The 13,864-nt window shown below is 36.7% G+C and overlaps 1 protein-coding gene across 2 annotated transcripts in view; it reads left to right on the forward strand.

Moving 5' to 3' along the window:
• The window catches only part of LOC123367113 (dynein axonemal heavy chain 12-like), a 61,987-nt gene extending 49,449 nt beyond the window's left edge, over positions 1 to 12,538 (forward strand). For both annotated transcript variants that reach the window (XM_045011151.1, XR_006578312.1), the window contains 4 exons: positions 6,929 to 7,027; positions 7,544 to 7,686; positions 11,924 to 12,082; positions 12,174 to 12,538. In XM_045011151.1, coding sequence (XP_044867086.1) covers positions 7,613 to 7,686; positions 11,924 to 12,082; positions 12,174 to 12,492 — 552 coding nt within the window. In that variant the 5' untranslated portion in view covers positions 6,929 to 7,027; positions 7,544 to 7,612 and the 3' untranslated portion in view covers positions 12,493 to 12,538. The remainder of the gene's footprint in view (positions 1 to 6,928; positions 7,028 to 7,543; positions 7,687 to 11,923; positions 12,083 to 12,173) is intronic.
• Positions 12,539 to 13,864: the final 1,326 nt, after the last annotated feature.

The following is a 13,864-nucleotide window of genomic DNA, read 5'->3' on the forward strand; positions in this document are numbered from 1 at the left end:
GGAGCAGGATGAGGAAATGTTCAGGTCTGAATCAATTACACTTATAAAATCCAATATCTCTCCACCCACCAGGCCTACCAAGTGAGAATTATATCTTTAGAAAGTAGAAAAAAGAGATTCCCAATGGAATGCAAAATACTTGCTTCTAACCTTATCGGGCCCTGAGATGTCAAACACAAAATCTGGGCATTATAATATAGAGACAAACTGTTTTTGTTAATTTGTAAATATTTCTAAATGCGGTTGATTATAATTATCTCCCTCTATGGCCTGTACAATTGGACTCGAGTGTAGTAACACATAATAAACATATGCAACATTAATTCTGCACCTTGTGCATATGCATTATATGGTCGTTAGTTACATGATCACATACTATTTTTCCCTGCAGGGCATCTCCTTCATTCAGTTAAAAAGGGACTTTGGGCAAGTCACTTCACTACCTCTCTTTTTCACTTCTATCCTTTCTTTGTCTTGTCTATTTAAGTTGTAAGCTCTTTGTTAGAGCTGGTTGAAAAAAAGGATATATTTTAATGAGTTTGTACACTGCTACCATGGGCCAGTAATCTAGGTAGGGGGCTCTAGGCACTGCTGAAATACAAAAAATAAAAAATAACGATAATTCACATAAATGGGGAGATATATAACAGAGGTATAAATATCTTTAAATGCCAGCGGTACCACTTTAAACTTCATGCTTGCGTGTCAGCAACAAATATACTGTACATGAACAAATAATGGACTGACATGAGAATAGCAAGAACAATAGGAAAATTATCTAACAGCATCATTTAAAATTTCATCGCAAGCTCTTCAGGGCAAGAACCATGTCTACTTCTGTTTGTACAGTACAAAGTACAACAGCTCCCTGATCCTGATCATTGCCTCTGGGTGCTGTTGTAATACAAATATTAAATAATGTAATACTAGTAAGATTGGAGGCTGTGCATGAAGAAAAAAGGGTGGCTGGCTAAAAGGAAATAAATATTACAATTGTCGAAATAATGATACAACTAAACCAGGAGCCAATGTTTTATCAACTGAGAAGGCACAAAAAGCAATGTATTTCAGCAGTATTAAAGAAATGAAGTCATCGACATCAAATTCCTCCACTAATATTAGACGATAGAAAAAGGTTGGGATCAAAAAGGTCTCTTTGCCACAGCTATGGGGTAAATGGTTCTACAGTTAACTTCTAAGTCTTGAAAACAGTGAGATTAAATGTTTCTATCATAACATTTTCAGGAGTCCAGCATATAGGAGTTTGCAAAGTCCAGCTGGCAGGTTGACAGACCCATTAGGCTCTGGCAGCTGGAGGGCTTGGTATATTAAGCAGGGTGTTTCTCTAGGATTTGTGCATTCTAAGGCCTCCCTTCATCAGTTCAGCCATCACTTCACTGTGAGGTAGGAATTTGGCTGCAAGGCCAATTTCCTTATCATTGCAGGGGTGCAGCTGGCTTGCTCCCTCTTTGATGTTTTGCAGGTCCTGCAGTTGGTGTACAGGCCAGTTTTGGAGTGCAGTTGTATTTATCTGCTTGCTAGCATAGGGGTGAAGAGGTGATTGAGCATTTTCTGATTCTAATTGGATGTTAAGAGTTAATAAAATTAGGGCCTCATTTTTACCACATGTATTTATTCTGTGCCTTATTCAAGGTGCATGTCACAGTCATGTGCTCTTCTCCCAGGGTAAGAATTCTGCTGACTTCAATGGGAGCAGAATTAGGCCAATGCAGGGAGTGTTTGAAAAATCTGACCCATGAATTTGAGTCAAAACTACACAACCACAAATGATTTTAGAAAAGACAGGCATTTCAGGCTGCACAAGTGTAAATAATACTATATGTGATGTAAAATGTTATCGTTTGGACTTTGATAGAACTAATAACCCAATTCCAGGTAGCTAAAGTAGGCTTAGAATTGGAAAAATGAATTTTTAAAAACATTTGTAAGGCAGTGGCAGTGTGAGTGAAACATTTCATAGTGTAAGAATAATTTAAAATTTGTCATTTCAGGTTCCCTCACAATAGAGCACAAAGCCCAGTAATTTCTATCATTTTTGAAGCTGTAGATTTTTTTCCACATGGTGAAGATGCAAACCCATAGTCCCGAGAGATAATTTTAAATGGCCTCTAAATGTTCATCTGCCATTATTCACATTCACTTGCATAGGCAAATAGAATTTAGACATACAATTGAGATAGAGGCACACAGACTGGGTAGCTGAACATCCAGTTTGCATTCACAAACTACATTATTTCCCTGTGTAAATAATTGTGCGAGTTTGGGTGCATAAATTTAGAGGCTGAGTTGAGGTCTCTGAAAATGTGGCCCACAATGAATGGGCAAAATGATTTACCTGTCAGTTGGTCAAATTTAGGGCCAAACTTCAGATCTCCATATAGGATTTTTTTCCTTAGCTAGTCTATTTTCTGGTCTTACATTTTGGGGGTTTCTTTGCTTTCAGTGAAAAGCAGTGAATCTCTGAAGTTTTTTCTCTGTCAATTGTATTTGGTAGTAACTATTTTTTAGATTGAAGAGAGTTTCAATTGTTTTCATGCTAAGACGTTATAGTTTCAATTTGTGCTACTTAGGTTGGATTCAACATGACCCTCCAGGAAGAATTTTCTCTGGAGGAAGTTTTAGAGATTGCCCTTGAAAAGTATTTGGAAGGTTTAAGCCATTTTAGCCCCCAAGCCAGTAAAGAACATGCTTTGGAGAAAGTCCTTAACAAAATGAAAATACATTGGAAAGGTGTTTATTTTAGTTTTTCATCTTACATGGATGGAGGAATTCTTGTTCTCACAGCTGTGGTATGCATATAAAAGCATATGAATCTTAAATTGAAATGCTGAAGAAACTGTGTACAAAATCTTATTTTACCTTGTTAGAAGAGCTTTAATTAGTTCCTTTAATGACTGGAGGAGAGAGGTTTCTCTCGGTTTTTTTCCCCTCTAAACATGCATGAAACATTATCAGCTCCCGCTGAAGCACATACAATATTTTAATTGCATTTCATTGTTCCCAAACCTAATTTGTTGAAAGTTAATTCTAATGATATCAGTGCCTGAGCTGAATCAGTGCTCACATGAGAGATTTGGTAAAATGAAATTTTTATACACAATAAGTCCACCAGCTTTTTCTAACTACTTTTATTATCTGTCTTTAGGAAGATGTAATTTATTTTTAAGAGTGAGTTGCTGTTTAAAACATAAACATTACAGCTAACCAGTGAATGATAACTTTTTTTCAGAGCAGTCAACTATCACGGATAAAAAATAACCAGGGATTCAAAAAGCTGTGTTTCTTAGAGTGATTTTTAAAATAGAAAGGTTTGGTGATGGTGAATATTTGAATGGACATATTTTGAAGGCGTCAAGTCTGGTTGAGCTATTCCCAATATAATACCCAGAGCTGCATGTCTCTTCTGTGCTTTCCTTGAGCACTTTTCATTTTATTTTGAAAGGGTTTGCCATTTATTTATTTCCATCTATAGGATTTTAACAAGAGAGAAATAATAAAACTAGCACCTAACAGCTAACCCTGATCATCAGAGTCAACTCTCAACAAAGATTCTCCACCCACACATAACCCTCAGCCCCCTGCCTCTACATGCAGAGTAAGTGGATATTCTTTGTAGTGAACAACATTGACTGGGCTAGAGCAGTGGAGGAAGTTGGTTCCAACCCACAGGTCTCTCATAGAGGACGCGGTAATCAAGATAGATCCAGCTCAGGAATCTCTACTGATCAAAAGGACAGAGGCAATCCCTCAAGTAGGAAGGTCCCAAGCCATTTAGGACTTCATAGGTTAAAACCAATGCCTTAAACTCCATCTGGAAACCAGTAATCGGCGAATGCAGATTGCCAAGCACTGGTGTGATGTGTAGCCAATAGGAAGCACACCTACTAAACAGACCTTCACTTTCACCACCTCCACCACTTTCAGTTTATGGATTGATTAAAAGTGAAGTGCTATGCAGCACACATTTCAGTAATCCAGTCTTCAGGAGACAAAGGCATAGATCACAAGGTCTGCATGTGAAATAAATGGTTGCAGTTTCCTGGCCTGACAGGTGAAAAAAGCATGCCTGACCATTGATCCTATATGATCATCTGGCAGCATCTGGGGATCTAACTTTGCTCCCAGATTCACAGATTTTAAGTCGAGAAGGGACCAATCTGATTTCTGCGTCGGAATTAGAGCATATCTTTTAAAAATAAAGACATTCAATCTTGATTTAAAGAATCAAACTAATTGAAAATCTTCCACAAATTTTAGTAATCTATCCCAGTGATGGATTAAGCCCACTGTTAAGGAGTCACATTTTCCAGTTTGAACTTTGCTGAGTTCAACTTCCAGTCCTCAACACTGGGATCACAGTGTGAATCACAAATGGCAGGCACAGTTTCACCCTCACCATTTATTCTGGTTGCTTCTCTCAGTATGGGGGCACTCAGATACAATGGCAATGGGCAAGTATGTAAAAGCCTAGAGAGATGGCATCACTTCAGTCTTCTTTGGATCAAGCTTCAGCAAGATGGCTCCCATCCATGTCTCCCAATGGCTAGCTTGCTCAGTTGAGAAAGAGAAAGATCGGTGCTGGCAGCGTACTGAAAATGCCATAAGCCTATCTTGTGCCAAATACCTGTGGAAATAGGAGAGATAGGACTGTATGCAACTCCACATAACAGTGCCCTTTCAGGAATAGGAGCAATTGCCCCACACCGCCTTCTGGGGAATGCTCAACAAGAAAAGAACAACACTATAAATGTGCTGCACAACTTATTCCTGCTGAAGTCCAAAGACAAGTCAGTACCTCATTACTGATGGTATCAAAGCTCTCAAAACAAATAATTCTAAAAATAGTGAATGCCATTAGCTCTTTTAATACATCTAGTGCACGGAATTGCTCCTCTAGAAGTTGTTGTTCTTCGCAGCTACTAACACTGCTTGTTGGAGGAGTCAAGACAAATGTACTGGAACCAGAAGAAGTAGGCTAGAAGGTGGTCCCCAAGTAGGGACAGCCAGCATAACTAAGTGGGTATTCACCCACGAAAGCTCATGCTCCAAAACGTTAGTCTATAAGGTGCCACAAGACTCTTTGCTGCTTTTACATATGGCATTAAAATATGTAGACAAGACACTCTTTTAAAAAATTGAGACTTGGCTCCTCAAATTGTGATATCTAAATAGTCCTAATTTTCAGCATGCAGGAGCTTTCTTGTGGAGAAATTTCTAGGCTAGATGACCTCATCATTGGCTGAGCTCAAAGCAAGAGAGTAACACACTTAATTTCTGTGTAGTCCTTCTGTTTGCAAAATAATGTTAGAGAAAATCAAAATACTGTTGGTATGTAGCCCACAAAGAATGTTGGGGGGGCTCCCATGCCTTTACACGTCTCTCCCATTAAAGTATTAGATTCTCATCGTATTCCATAGACCCAGAAGACAACAGTAGCTAATAAAATACTAATTTAAGTTTTAAGACTGAATTTGAGGAGTCCAATTAAGTTGTTTTAAACCCTAGTATGTGATTTGTTTCCTCCAGTATATGCAAGAATGTTTGTCTTCCTTTGAAGCTTCCTAAATTATTGACAAAAGTGTTGTGTTTAGGAACCCATGTATCTCTTTTCCTCTAAGGAACAGCCCCAGTTCAGCAGAGAGTATCAACTTCCATTAGCAGAACAATTCACAGTCCTTTTCATTCCTTGCTACAACTAACCCTTTCTGACTTGCTTTAAAGGTTTTGTTGGTCTGATGATGTATGCTACTCTCAGTTGCAATTTCTTGTTGTTCTGAATGTTTTGGGCTTAAGGGGAGGGAATATGGCCATATGGAAATATCTTCCCTATCAAAGTGGAAACAGTTTTAGTGAGCCTTTAAGTAGGTCCCATAAACATAATACAGTAGATGAACTCTCACAGCCGTACTTTAAAGCCTGTTAAAAATGTCTCTGCAGTGGATGCCAAGCAAGTGCACAGTGAATAGTGTTTGTGTTATGACTGGAAGATGAATGACTTCTTAGTGAAAGAAAGTGTAATGTAAATTAAAACTTTTTCAGGGTTTGGGTGAATAATACCACTTTTGTGGTGGTAAATCGCCTGTCATATTAATTGCATGAAAAATGGACTGTGTAATGTTAGCAAATGTTCATATTGATTACAAGCCTCTTGTGTATGCTAAACCAAAGAATTAAATGTTTTGATTGTTTTTTTGCAAAACAGCCATATTGCTAACAAAGCTTGTACTATGAATATGTTGAAGGTCATTGTTATAATCTTTTGCAGAGAGGACTGTCACCTTAAAGCAAAAACAAACAAACAAAAATAAAATCTACCTAAAATTGTCCAGAAAATCTTATTGTACTTACTGGGCTTCAGTTGTATATTTCCAATTCATAGGGAGTTCACTGAATACAAATACAAAAAAATTACACCAGGTTCTGTAGGAGACATATGCATTCTCTCCCTTTTTGTGTGCCGTAGAGAAATAAGGCATATTCTCTCAATAAAGCAAAGGACAAGCTGAAATGGTTCAAACTAAAAAGTTACCTAAAACTGTAAGATATTTTAGAATAGGAAACAAATGGTAGGTCTTATCTGATCCATCTGTCTTGCCTCCTCGTATGTCAGTCTATCTCTCTATACCAAGTCGATAAAAATGATTAGAGCAGGCATCTCACAAATGTACACCCTTAAACCATGAAGCCGTAATACTGTGCAGGAAATTTTTTTCTGACCTTTTCAAATTACATCCAACTGTCTGGGGAATTTCTCAGTGACTAGAGGTAATAAGGTTCAATCCGTTTTGCTGGTTGGCTTCAAATTTAGCTCCTCAGAAGCCCTAACTTATCTATTCTTTTTATCATGGCCTTGGCATCCATTCAGTACTGTAATCCATGCATCTAATCTTTTTTTCTCCCCTCTCAGGTTCTGCTGGAGGATCACATTGTGAAAACTACAGCCATGAAAGGCCCTCCATTTATTGCACCCTTCAAAAACGAAATATTAGCATGGGAGGCTAAGCTGGTATGTTGCCTTTTGAGAAGCTCTTGTTGAATTTAATTAGCTTTTAGATTTCATCTCCATGCTACTTCTCAGTTTTCACCACCCTATGTGATTTATGCTTCAGTAATTTTCATTATATACAACTTTTCAAAGTTTGCGGTGCTACTTGCACTGTGTAGAATGCAGCATAAAGTTCTTTATGTTAAATTGATTTCACTTTAGTTTTTATTATGTGAGCCCAAATGCAATAGACACAGTCATCCGGTAAGTAAGTGAATCATCCAAGTGAGACTCACAAACAGGCAGCTGTGCTGGCCCATTCTTCATTATGCTTCACAAAGTAGAGCCGAAAACAGAAGTTGAGACCACTTTCTTTTAACTTTGTAAGAATATAGTGGTGTTGAGTGATTTTATATCTGGTAACAGCTCACTTTATTTTTAATATGTGGTATAAGTGGCATTTATTGGATGTGGTAAGGGAACACGTACATTCCTCATTGCTTGCAACAAATGAAATTTCATGTTTGTTGTCTCCAGCGCGACTAATGCAGGAGATTATGGAAACCTGGCTGCAAGTTCAAAAGGCCCTGGTGATGCCAGGAACCCATGTTTTGCTCACAAGATACATGTAACCAAATATCGGTAGAAGGAAAGCACTTTGAAGTTGTCAGTAGGAACTGGTAAGTTTGTTGTTGTTAGCTACTTAGGGTCTGATTCCCTCTCCACATCCTCTGTTTCCAGAGCTGCTTTTTAGACTCAATGAAAATTCTGCATGCAAGTGGGTATGAAGAACTGGGCCCTTATTGCAGTAGGTCCTCCTTAGCTTTGCTTAATCTTTAATTGTATCAGTCTAAAACACTTACTACTCTTACCTTAATTTTCAGTCATGATAGACTTTCTCTTGAATGTAAATATAGCTAGTTCTATATATGCATAGTATAGAACAGTAGTCTTCCAAACTTTATACCATGATTTTTTCTGAGGCGTTCTTTAGGACAGTGGTTCTCATCCAGTGTTAGTAAACCCATGGGGGTATGCAGTGGTCTTCCATAGGGTACATCAGCTCATCTAGATATCTGCCTGGTTTTACAACAGGCTACATAAAAAGCACTAGCGAAGTCAGTGCAAACTAAAATTTCATACAATGACTTGTTTATACTGCTCTATATACTATACATTGAAATATAAGTACAATATTTACATTCCAATTGATTTATTTTATAATTATACGGTAAAAATGAGACTGTAAGCATTTTTTCAGTAATAGCACTTTTGTATTTTATGTCAGATTTTGTAAGCAAGTAGTTTATAAGTGAGGTGAAACCTGGGGGTACGCAAGACAAATCAGACTCCTGAAAGGGGTACAGTAGTCTGGAAAGGCTGACAGCCACTGCTTTAGGAGATCTTGGTGATTTTTTCTGAAGTGAAGGGAAACACGGTCTACTGAATAAAGCACAGGACTAGGAATTTGGAAATCTGTGTCTTGTATATAGGTCTGTGGTTGTGTGTCTTAGTTAAATCATTTAGTCATTCTATGGCATGGTATTTCCATCAGTAAAAACAGGGATAATACTTTTACTGATGTATATAGTTATTATTATCATTACTGTTGCTATTACTCTTATTACTATTTTTATTATTATAATGCTCCCATGCCTCAAAGGGTTGTAGCGAGACTTACTTATTTAATATTTTTGAAATGGTTTGAGATCCTCCATTGGAAGGCAATATAGAAGAGTAGAGTAGTATTATAAAGCATTCTTGATTTGTAAGAAAATATTTTGCATGTCCAATTGTTTAATCTACTTCCCTTTTTTGCAAACAAGATAACTTAAAAAAAAATAAAAAAGCAACAAAGAGTCCTGTGGCACCTTATAGACTAACAGATGTATTGGAGCATGAGCTTTCGTGGGTAAATAAGAACATCAAGTGAAAGTCTGAAGAAAAAATATGAAGTCACTATAAGGAAAAGTGTGTATTTTTCTTTGAGGAACATGATTTTTCTAAAGTATTTCACATGAAACGTTTTCTTAAATTAAAAAACAAACAAAAAAAAAAGCCTCGCCCTAAACTTTTCATTGCTATAACGAATCTTTTGCTGGCATCACATAGTTCATTCCCTTGTGTGTGATCCCCCTTTTCCCCACACTGTGTCTTGTCTCTTTGGGGCGGGGACTGTCTGTGCTCTGTGTTTGTACAGTGCCTTGCACAATGGGACCTCATTCTTGATTGGCCCTGAGGCACTGCTTTAATAAACATGATTAATAATCAATTGTGTTTTGAAGCCTCTTTCGACGTGTCAAAAGAGTATTCACATTTCACCATTACAACCGCAAGTCAAATCTTACTATGGTTTTATGTCCTATAACATATGTTTAATGGTCTCAAAATGGAATCTAGTAAACTGTGGTCAGTATCTAAAAACTATCACTGCAATGAGCACTCGATGTTTTGGCATCTGTCAATTTCTACTAAATGGGGCTTAGTCTGGACTAGTGTAGAGTATAGAGTAACCAGTTCATTCTCTATAGCTTAGCTGAGGCTTTGTGGAAAAATTGGAGATTTTACACCTTATTTTTAATCCAGTTGCTTGCATACTACTGATGTTTGCAATGTTAGAGATATGTGGGCTATATTTTAATCTGTAGGACACACTTATTTCCAAATTACTCTGGAAAACAGTCAGAAAACATGATGAGAATAGTCCACTCACACTGATTCTTACATTTTGAAAGTAGTTTGAACAAAATAACGCTCCCCGTTGAGTAAAACTTCCTTCTTTCCATGGTAATTGTTTTACGGTCTTGATTTCCTGTCTAAGAAAAGAAGGCTGGATACATGGATAGTCCAAAATTATTTTGTAAGGAAACAAGATTACACAGTGGCATCTTACTTTTTCTTTTCGCTGCAAAGTTTATCTCATCTAAATCTAGACTCTGTGGTGAATATCCTTGCTACAAATATAACATCAAATACAGTTCTTATAAATGTGTACACACACACACAGGCACATACACACAGAGAGAACATGTATTTTACCACCCTAAACTAATTGCTATTAAACTGAAACTTTTAAAAAACAAATACAACTGAATGTCTTCCTCATTTAAGATAATATTTGCTCAGTGAAGTCAGCTAAATTGATTTTTATGATGATATGTTTGTTTAATCTCACAGCTTTGAAGCTTCTGTAATACACTTAGGTTTATTTCTTCATGGAAAGGCTTTGCTATTCTTTATTCTGAGCAAATTAGGCTTCTCTTGGTACTATAGCATTAGATTTGCCTCCTGATACTGAGACCAGCAACCTAAAGGACCCATTGTTTGCCAAGAATATCAGAACACTGAGAAATGCCTTATGGCAGTAGCAAGCTTTAGAATCTCAAAGTAAGGTCACCACTGTTGGCTGTATTTATATATCGTCTTGCAATATGTGCTTTGAAAAATGTAGGCAACAACTCAGTTATTTATTATGATCCCTCTCATAATATTTTAAACTGTAATACATCGGGGTGGCATTATTTTGAGTGAATATAAGATTTTAAGCCTGTCACAATATGAGTTTTCTTTTACTGCACATGTGTGTTATCAAGCTTGTTTTTATAACCATGAATGTTGTGCAGATACAGTTCTGAGGGGTTTTTGAACTTTTCCTACCACTCTGAAAGTTTTCAGCCTCATAAGAATTTAAAATAAACTTACACTAATAAGTAGAAAGGATTTCTCATTCATTTTCACACAATTCATCACATTTTGTCAGTTGTTGACACTGTCTGTTGCATAAAAGAAAACTTGCGGTGATGTCTAAATCTGTAAATTTCATTTATTGGAGGTGTTTGTGTAGCAGCAGCTTTGACTTATTGCCAGTACTAGAGTAGAATTTATTTTTGTGCACTTGAAATGCAGTTATATATTTTTAATTTGTCAAAGTAAAACATTCTGGATCAATTAGGTTTCAGGAGCCTTGGGTCATGGCCTATTTAAGTGCATTATTTGGAAATAGCAAACTTTTCTTTCGAAACTAAGCCATTCTTTAAATTCAGTGAATATATTTTCATAGTATTATTATAAATCCCAAATTATATAAATATATTCTTAAGGAAAAAAACAATAAAAGTAGTCTTGATTTTCATTTATTTTAGTATATTACCGGAGCTGATTTTATTTTTTTGTTCCTGATTTACAATAGTGAGATGTGATGGTGGCAGCGATAAAATGATGGACAGTCATACATATATGCAAAATAATGCATTTCAGTTTTACCTTTTTTCTTCAGTCCAGAGAAGAATATACCTAGTGGATCAATATTTTATTGAAAGAAAATTCTGTAGATTGTGTTCAAATAGCATCCATCTATACTAATCAGTGATGCTAAAACATGAGATTGCACTGTGCACAGCAAAGGACTGATGTGTTGTCTGGCTTTGTTGTTGATACAGCATTCTCTATTGTCTTATGCTATTTCTATTTTTATCATTAATCCATGAAGTCTTAATAATTAGCTCTGTAATTTGCCAGAAAAACATGTTGATTTATTGAACTGGCTGAAGCAAAAAAATAGCAGATCAATCTGGCATTGTAGGTTAATAGTACAGAACAAAGCACAGTCATAATTAGATGAGAAAAGGACTTTCCTTGTTCATTCCAGTTTATAATAAAAAGTCCCTCACCAAAGTGTCTTAGAAAATAATGCATTCAGACTGAGTGGAATTACCGCCTAGCAGATTCTATTTATCTGTAGCTTAAAAAGCAGCTGCGTTTTTGTAAAAAGCAATGAATGTGGCAGTCCTACTTAAAGGTAGAAGAAAAAGAACACCCCTTGTTTTGTAATAAGGGGATTTTCAATTTAAAAGAGAGAGAGAGCCTGTTGTGTGAAGTATGGTTATTACATTCACTGTATTCTATCTCACCCACCAGGAGGCTAATAATGAAGGAGTCAGTGAAGGAGGCCAATGGCATGAGGGTTATCTCACAGCCCCAGATGCTGGATAAGTTGAAGGAGGCAGAATCGCTTTTGGATGACATTCAGAAAGGCCTGAATGATTATTTGGAGAAGAAAAGACTATTCTTTCTAAGGTAAACAGTCCATTTCATCTGTTGGCTGTGGGCATTGGTATAAAATGTGTTTATATAAATATCTATAAAGTTCGTTTTTCATCACCTTTAGGTTTTTCTTTCTGTGCAACGATGAGCTCTTAGAAATCCTTTCTGAGACAAAGGATCCACTCCGAGACCAACCACACCTAAAGAAATGCTTTGAAGGAATTGCCAAGCTCACTTTTAATCATGAGAAAGAAATTACTCACATGGAGTCAGCAGAAAATGAAAAAGTAGAGCTCGTGCTGCGTATAATTCCAGCAAGTGCCAAGGGGCTAGTTGAGAAATGGCTTCATGAGGTGAATATCTTTAGCTCTTACTTAGGGTTTAGTTACTGTATAATCATTTTCTCTTTTAGGAGCAAGGAATATCATAAGCATATTTCCTAAGTAAATAGCTCTCTGAGAATTTATCAGATTATTTGACAGATTGAATATCAGCCTTATTGTTGTTATTTATTACAACTAATTGACATGTGCAAACATGCAAAAATTAATTTTAATAAAGAGGTTATCAGTGTGTGAGACACTTAATAAAAGTGTGTTTGTCTGAAAGCATAAATGTGACTATATGTTCAAGTCTATGTATATGTATTTTTGTTGTCTTCTCCCTGTAATCTTTATAGTTTGGAAAGATAGATTTTTTTACAAAGTAGTTTAAAGGAACGTGAAGAGATTTTTTACACGCCCCCTTCCCCTAAAAAAATCTTAATTTTCAATACATATTAAGCAAAGGGAAGAGAAATATTTATTTGACAATATACTAATGTTTCCCTTTGGGCCTATGATCCAAATTAATCCGTTTCAGTGTGAAATTAGTTTGATGACCTTTATCGTTTGCTTTATTTTTACCTTCCTCTGTTACACAATCAAAGTGGGTCCTTCCTCTGATATACAATTCTAGGCCAAGTCCACTTCCAATCCCTCCTTCCTTCTTTCAAGACAGAATCAGCCCCAGGTACACATCTTTCCTTTCTGTTGTCATTGCAGGCACTGCTTTTGCCCCATTAAATCTGTCCCTTTACCTCTTGCCTCTCTTCGCTTCAGGCTATCAGCCAACCAGGGTATACAACTGAGAAAAGCAATACCTTATACTAGAAAGGGAGAAAAGGAAAAACAAAACAAAAACAAAAAACACACACAGAATGTTCTTTCCAAGGTGGATTCTTTGGTGCGGGGGAGGAGGAAAAATTTGTCAAAGGAACTGAGAGTGAACTTTCGCTAAGAGTATTACTTCTGTTATGTGCCGAGTTTCTGCTGGCTGGGTGAGCAAAACAAAACAGCTCAAGTCCTCTCATGAGTCCATGTTTCCCACATAACTGAGCCACATATCACCATGCCAACTTAGAATTAATCTTTTTTAAAGTGACTGCACGCAATTTAAAACAGTTCATCACGGTTAGTCAGGGGAGGGTAAGGACAGAGCCTATTTAGGCACAAATACTTCCTTCCCTACTCTCCAAAGAAAATTATTACACTTTATTTTTGTACTCATTTTCAGTACAATGTTATGTTCTTTGGAAAAACATTGGAGCTAGAGTGCTGTGGTAGGTATGAGATATGCAGTTATGAGGAACCTAGGAAAGGCAGATCTCACCATACTGAAAAACCTGCAGTATGTTGTTTAGTTCTCTCTGTCTCTCCAACAAAAGAGAGAGAGAGAGAGAGGGAGATGAGCAGCTGTGTTTATTTTAATACATCTCATTTAACCCTCACCTAAAAACAAATGGAAAGGTTTGGGAGTGCATTAATCTGGACCCAA

Source organism: Mauremys mutica, chromosome 1 (assembly GCF_020497125.1).
Source record: "Mauremys mutica isolate MM-2020 ecotype Southern chromosome 1, ASM2049712v1, whole genome shotgun sequence".
Taxonomy (NCBI): domain Eukaryota; kingdom Metazoa; phylum Chordata; order Testudines; family Geoemydidae; genus Mauremys; species Mauremys mutica.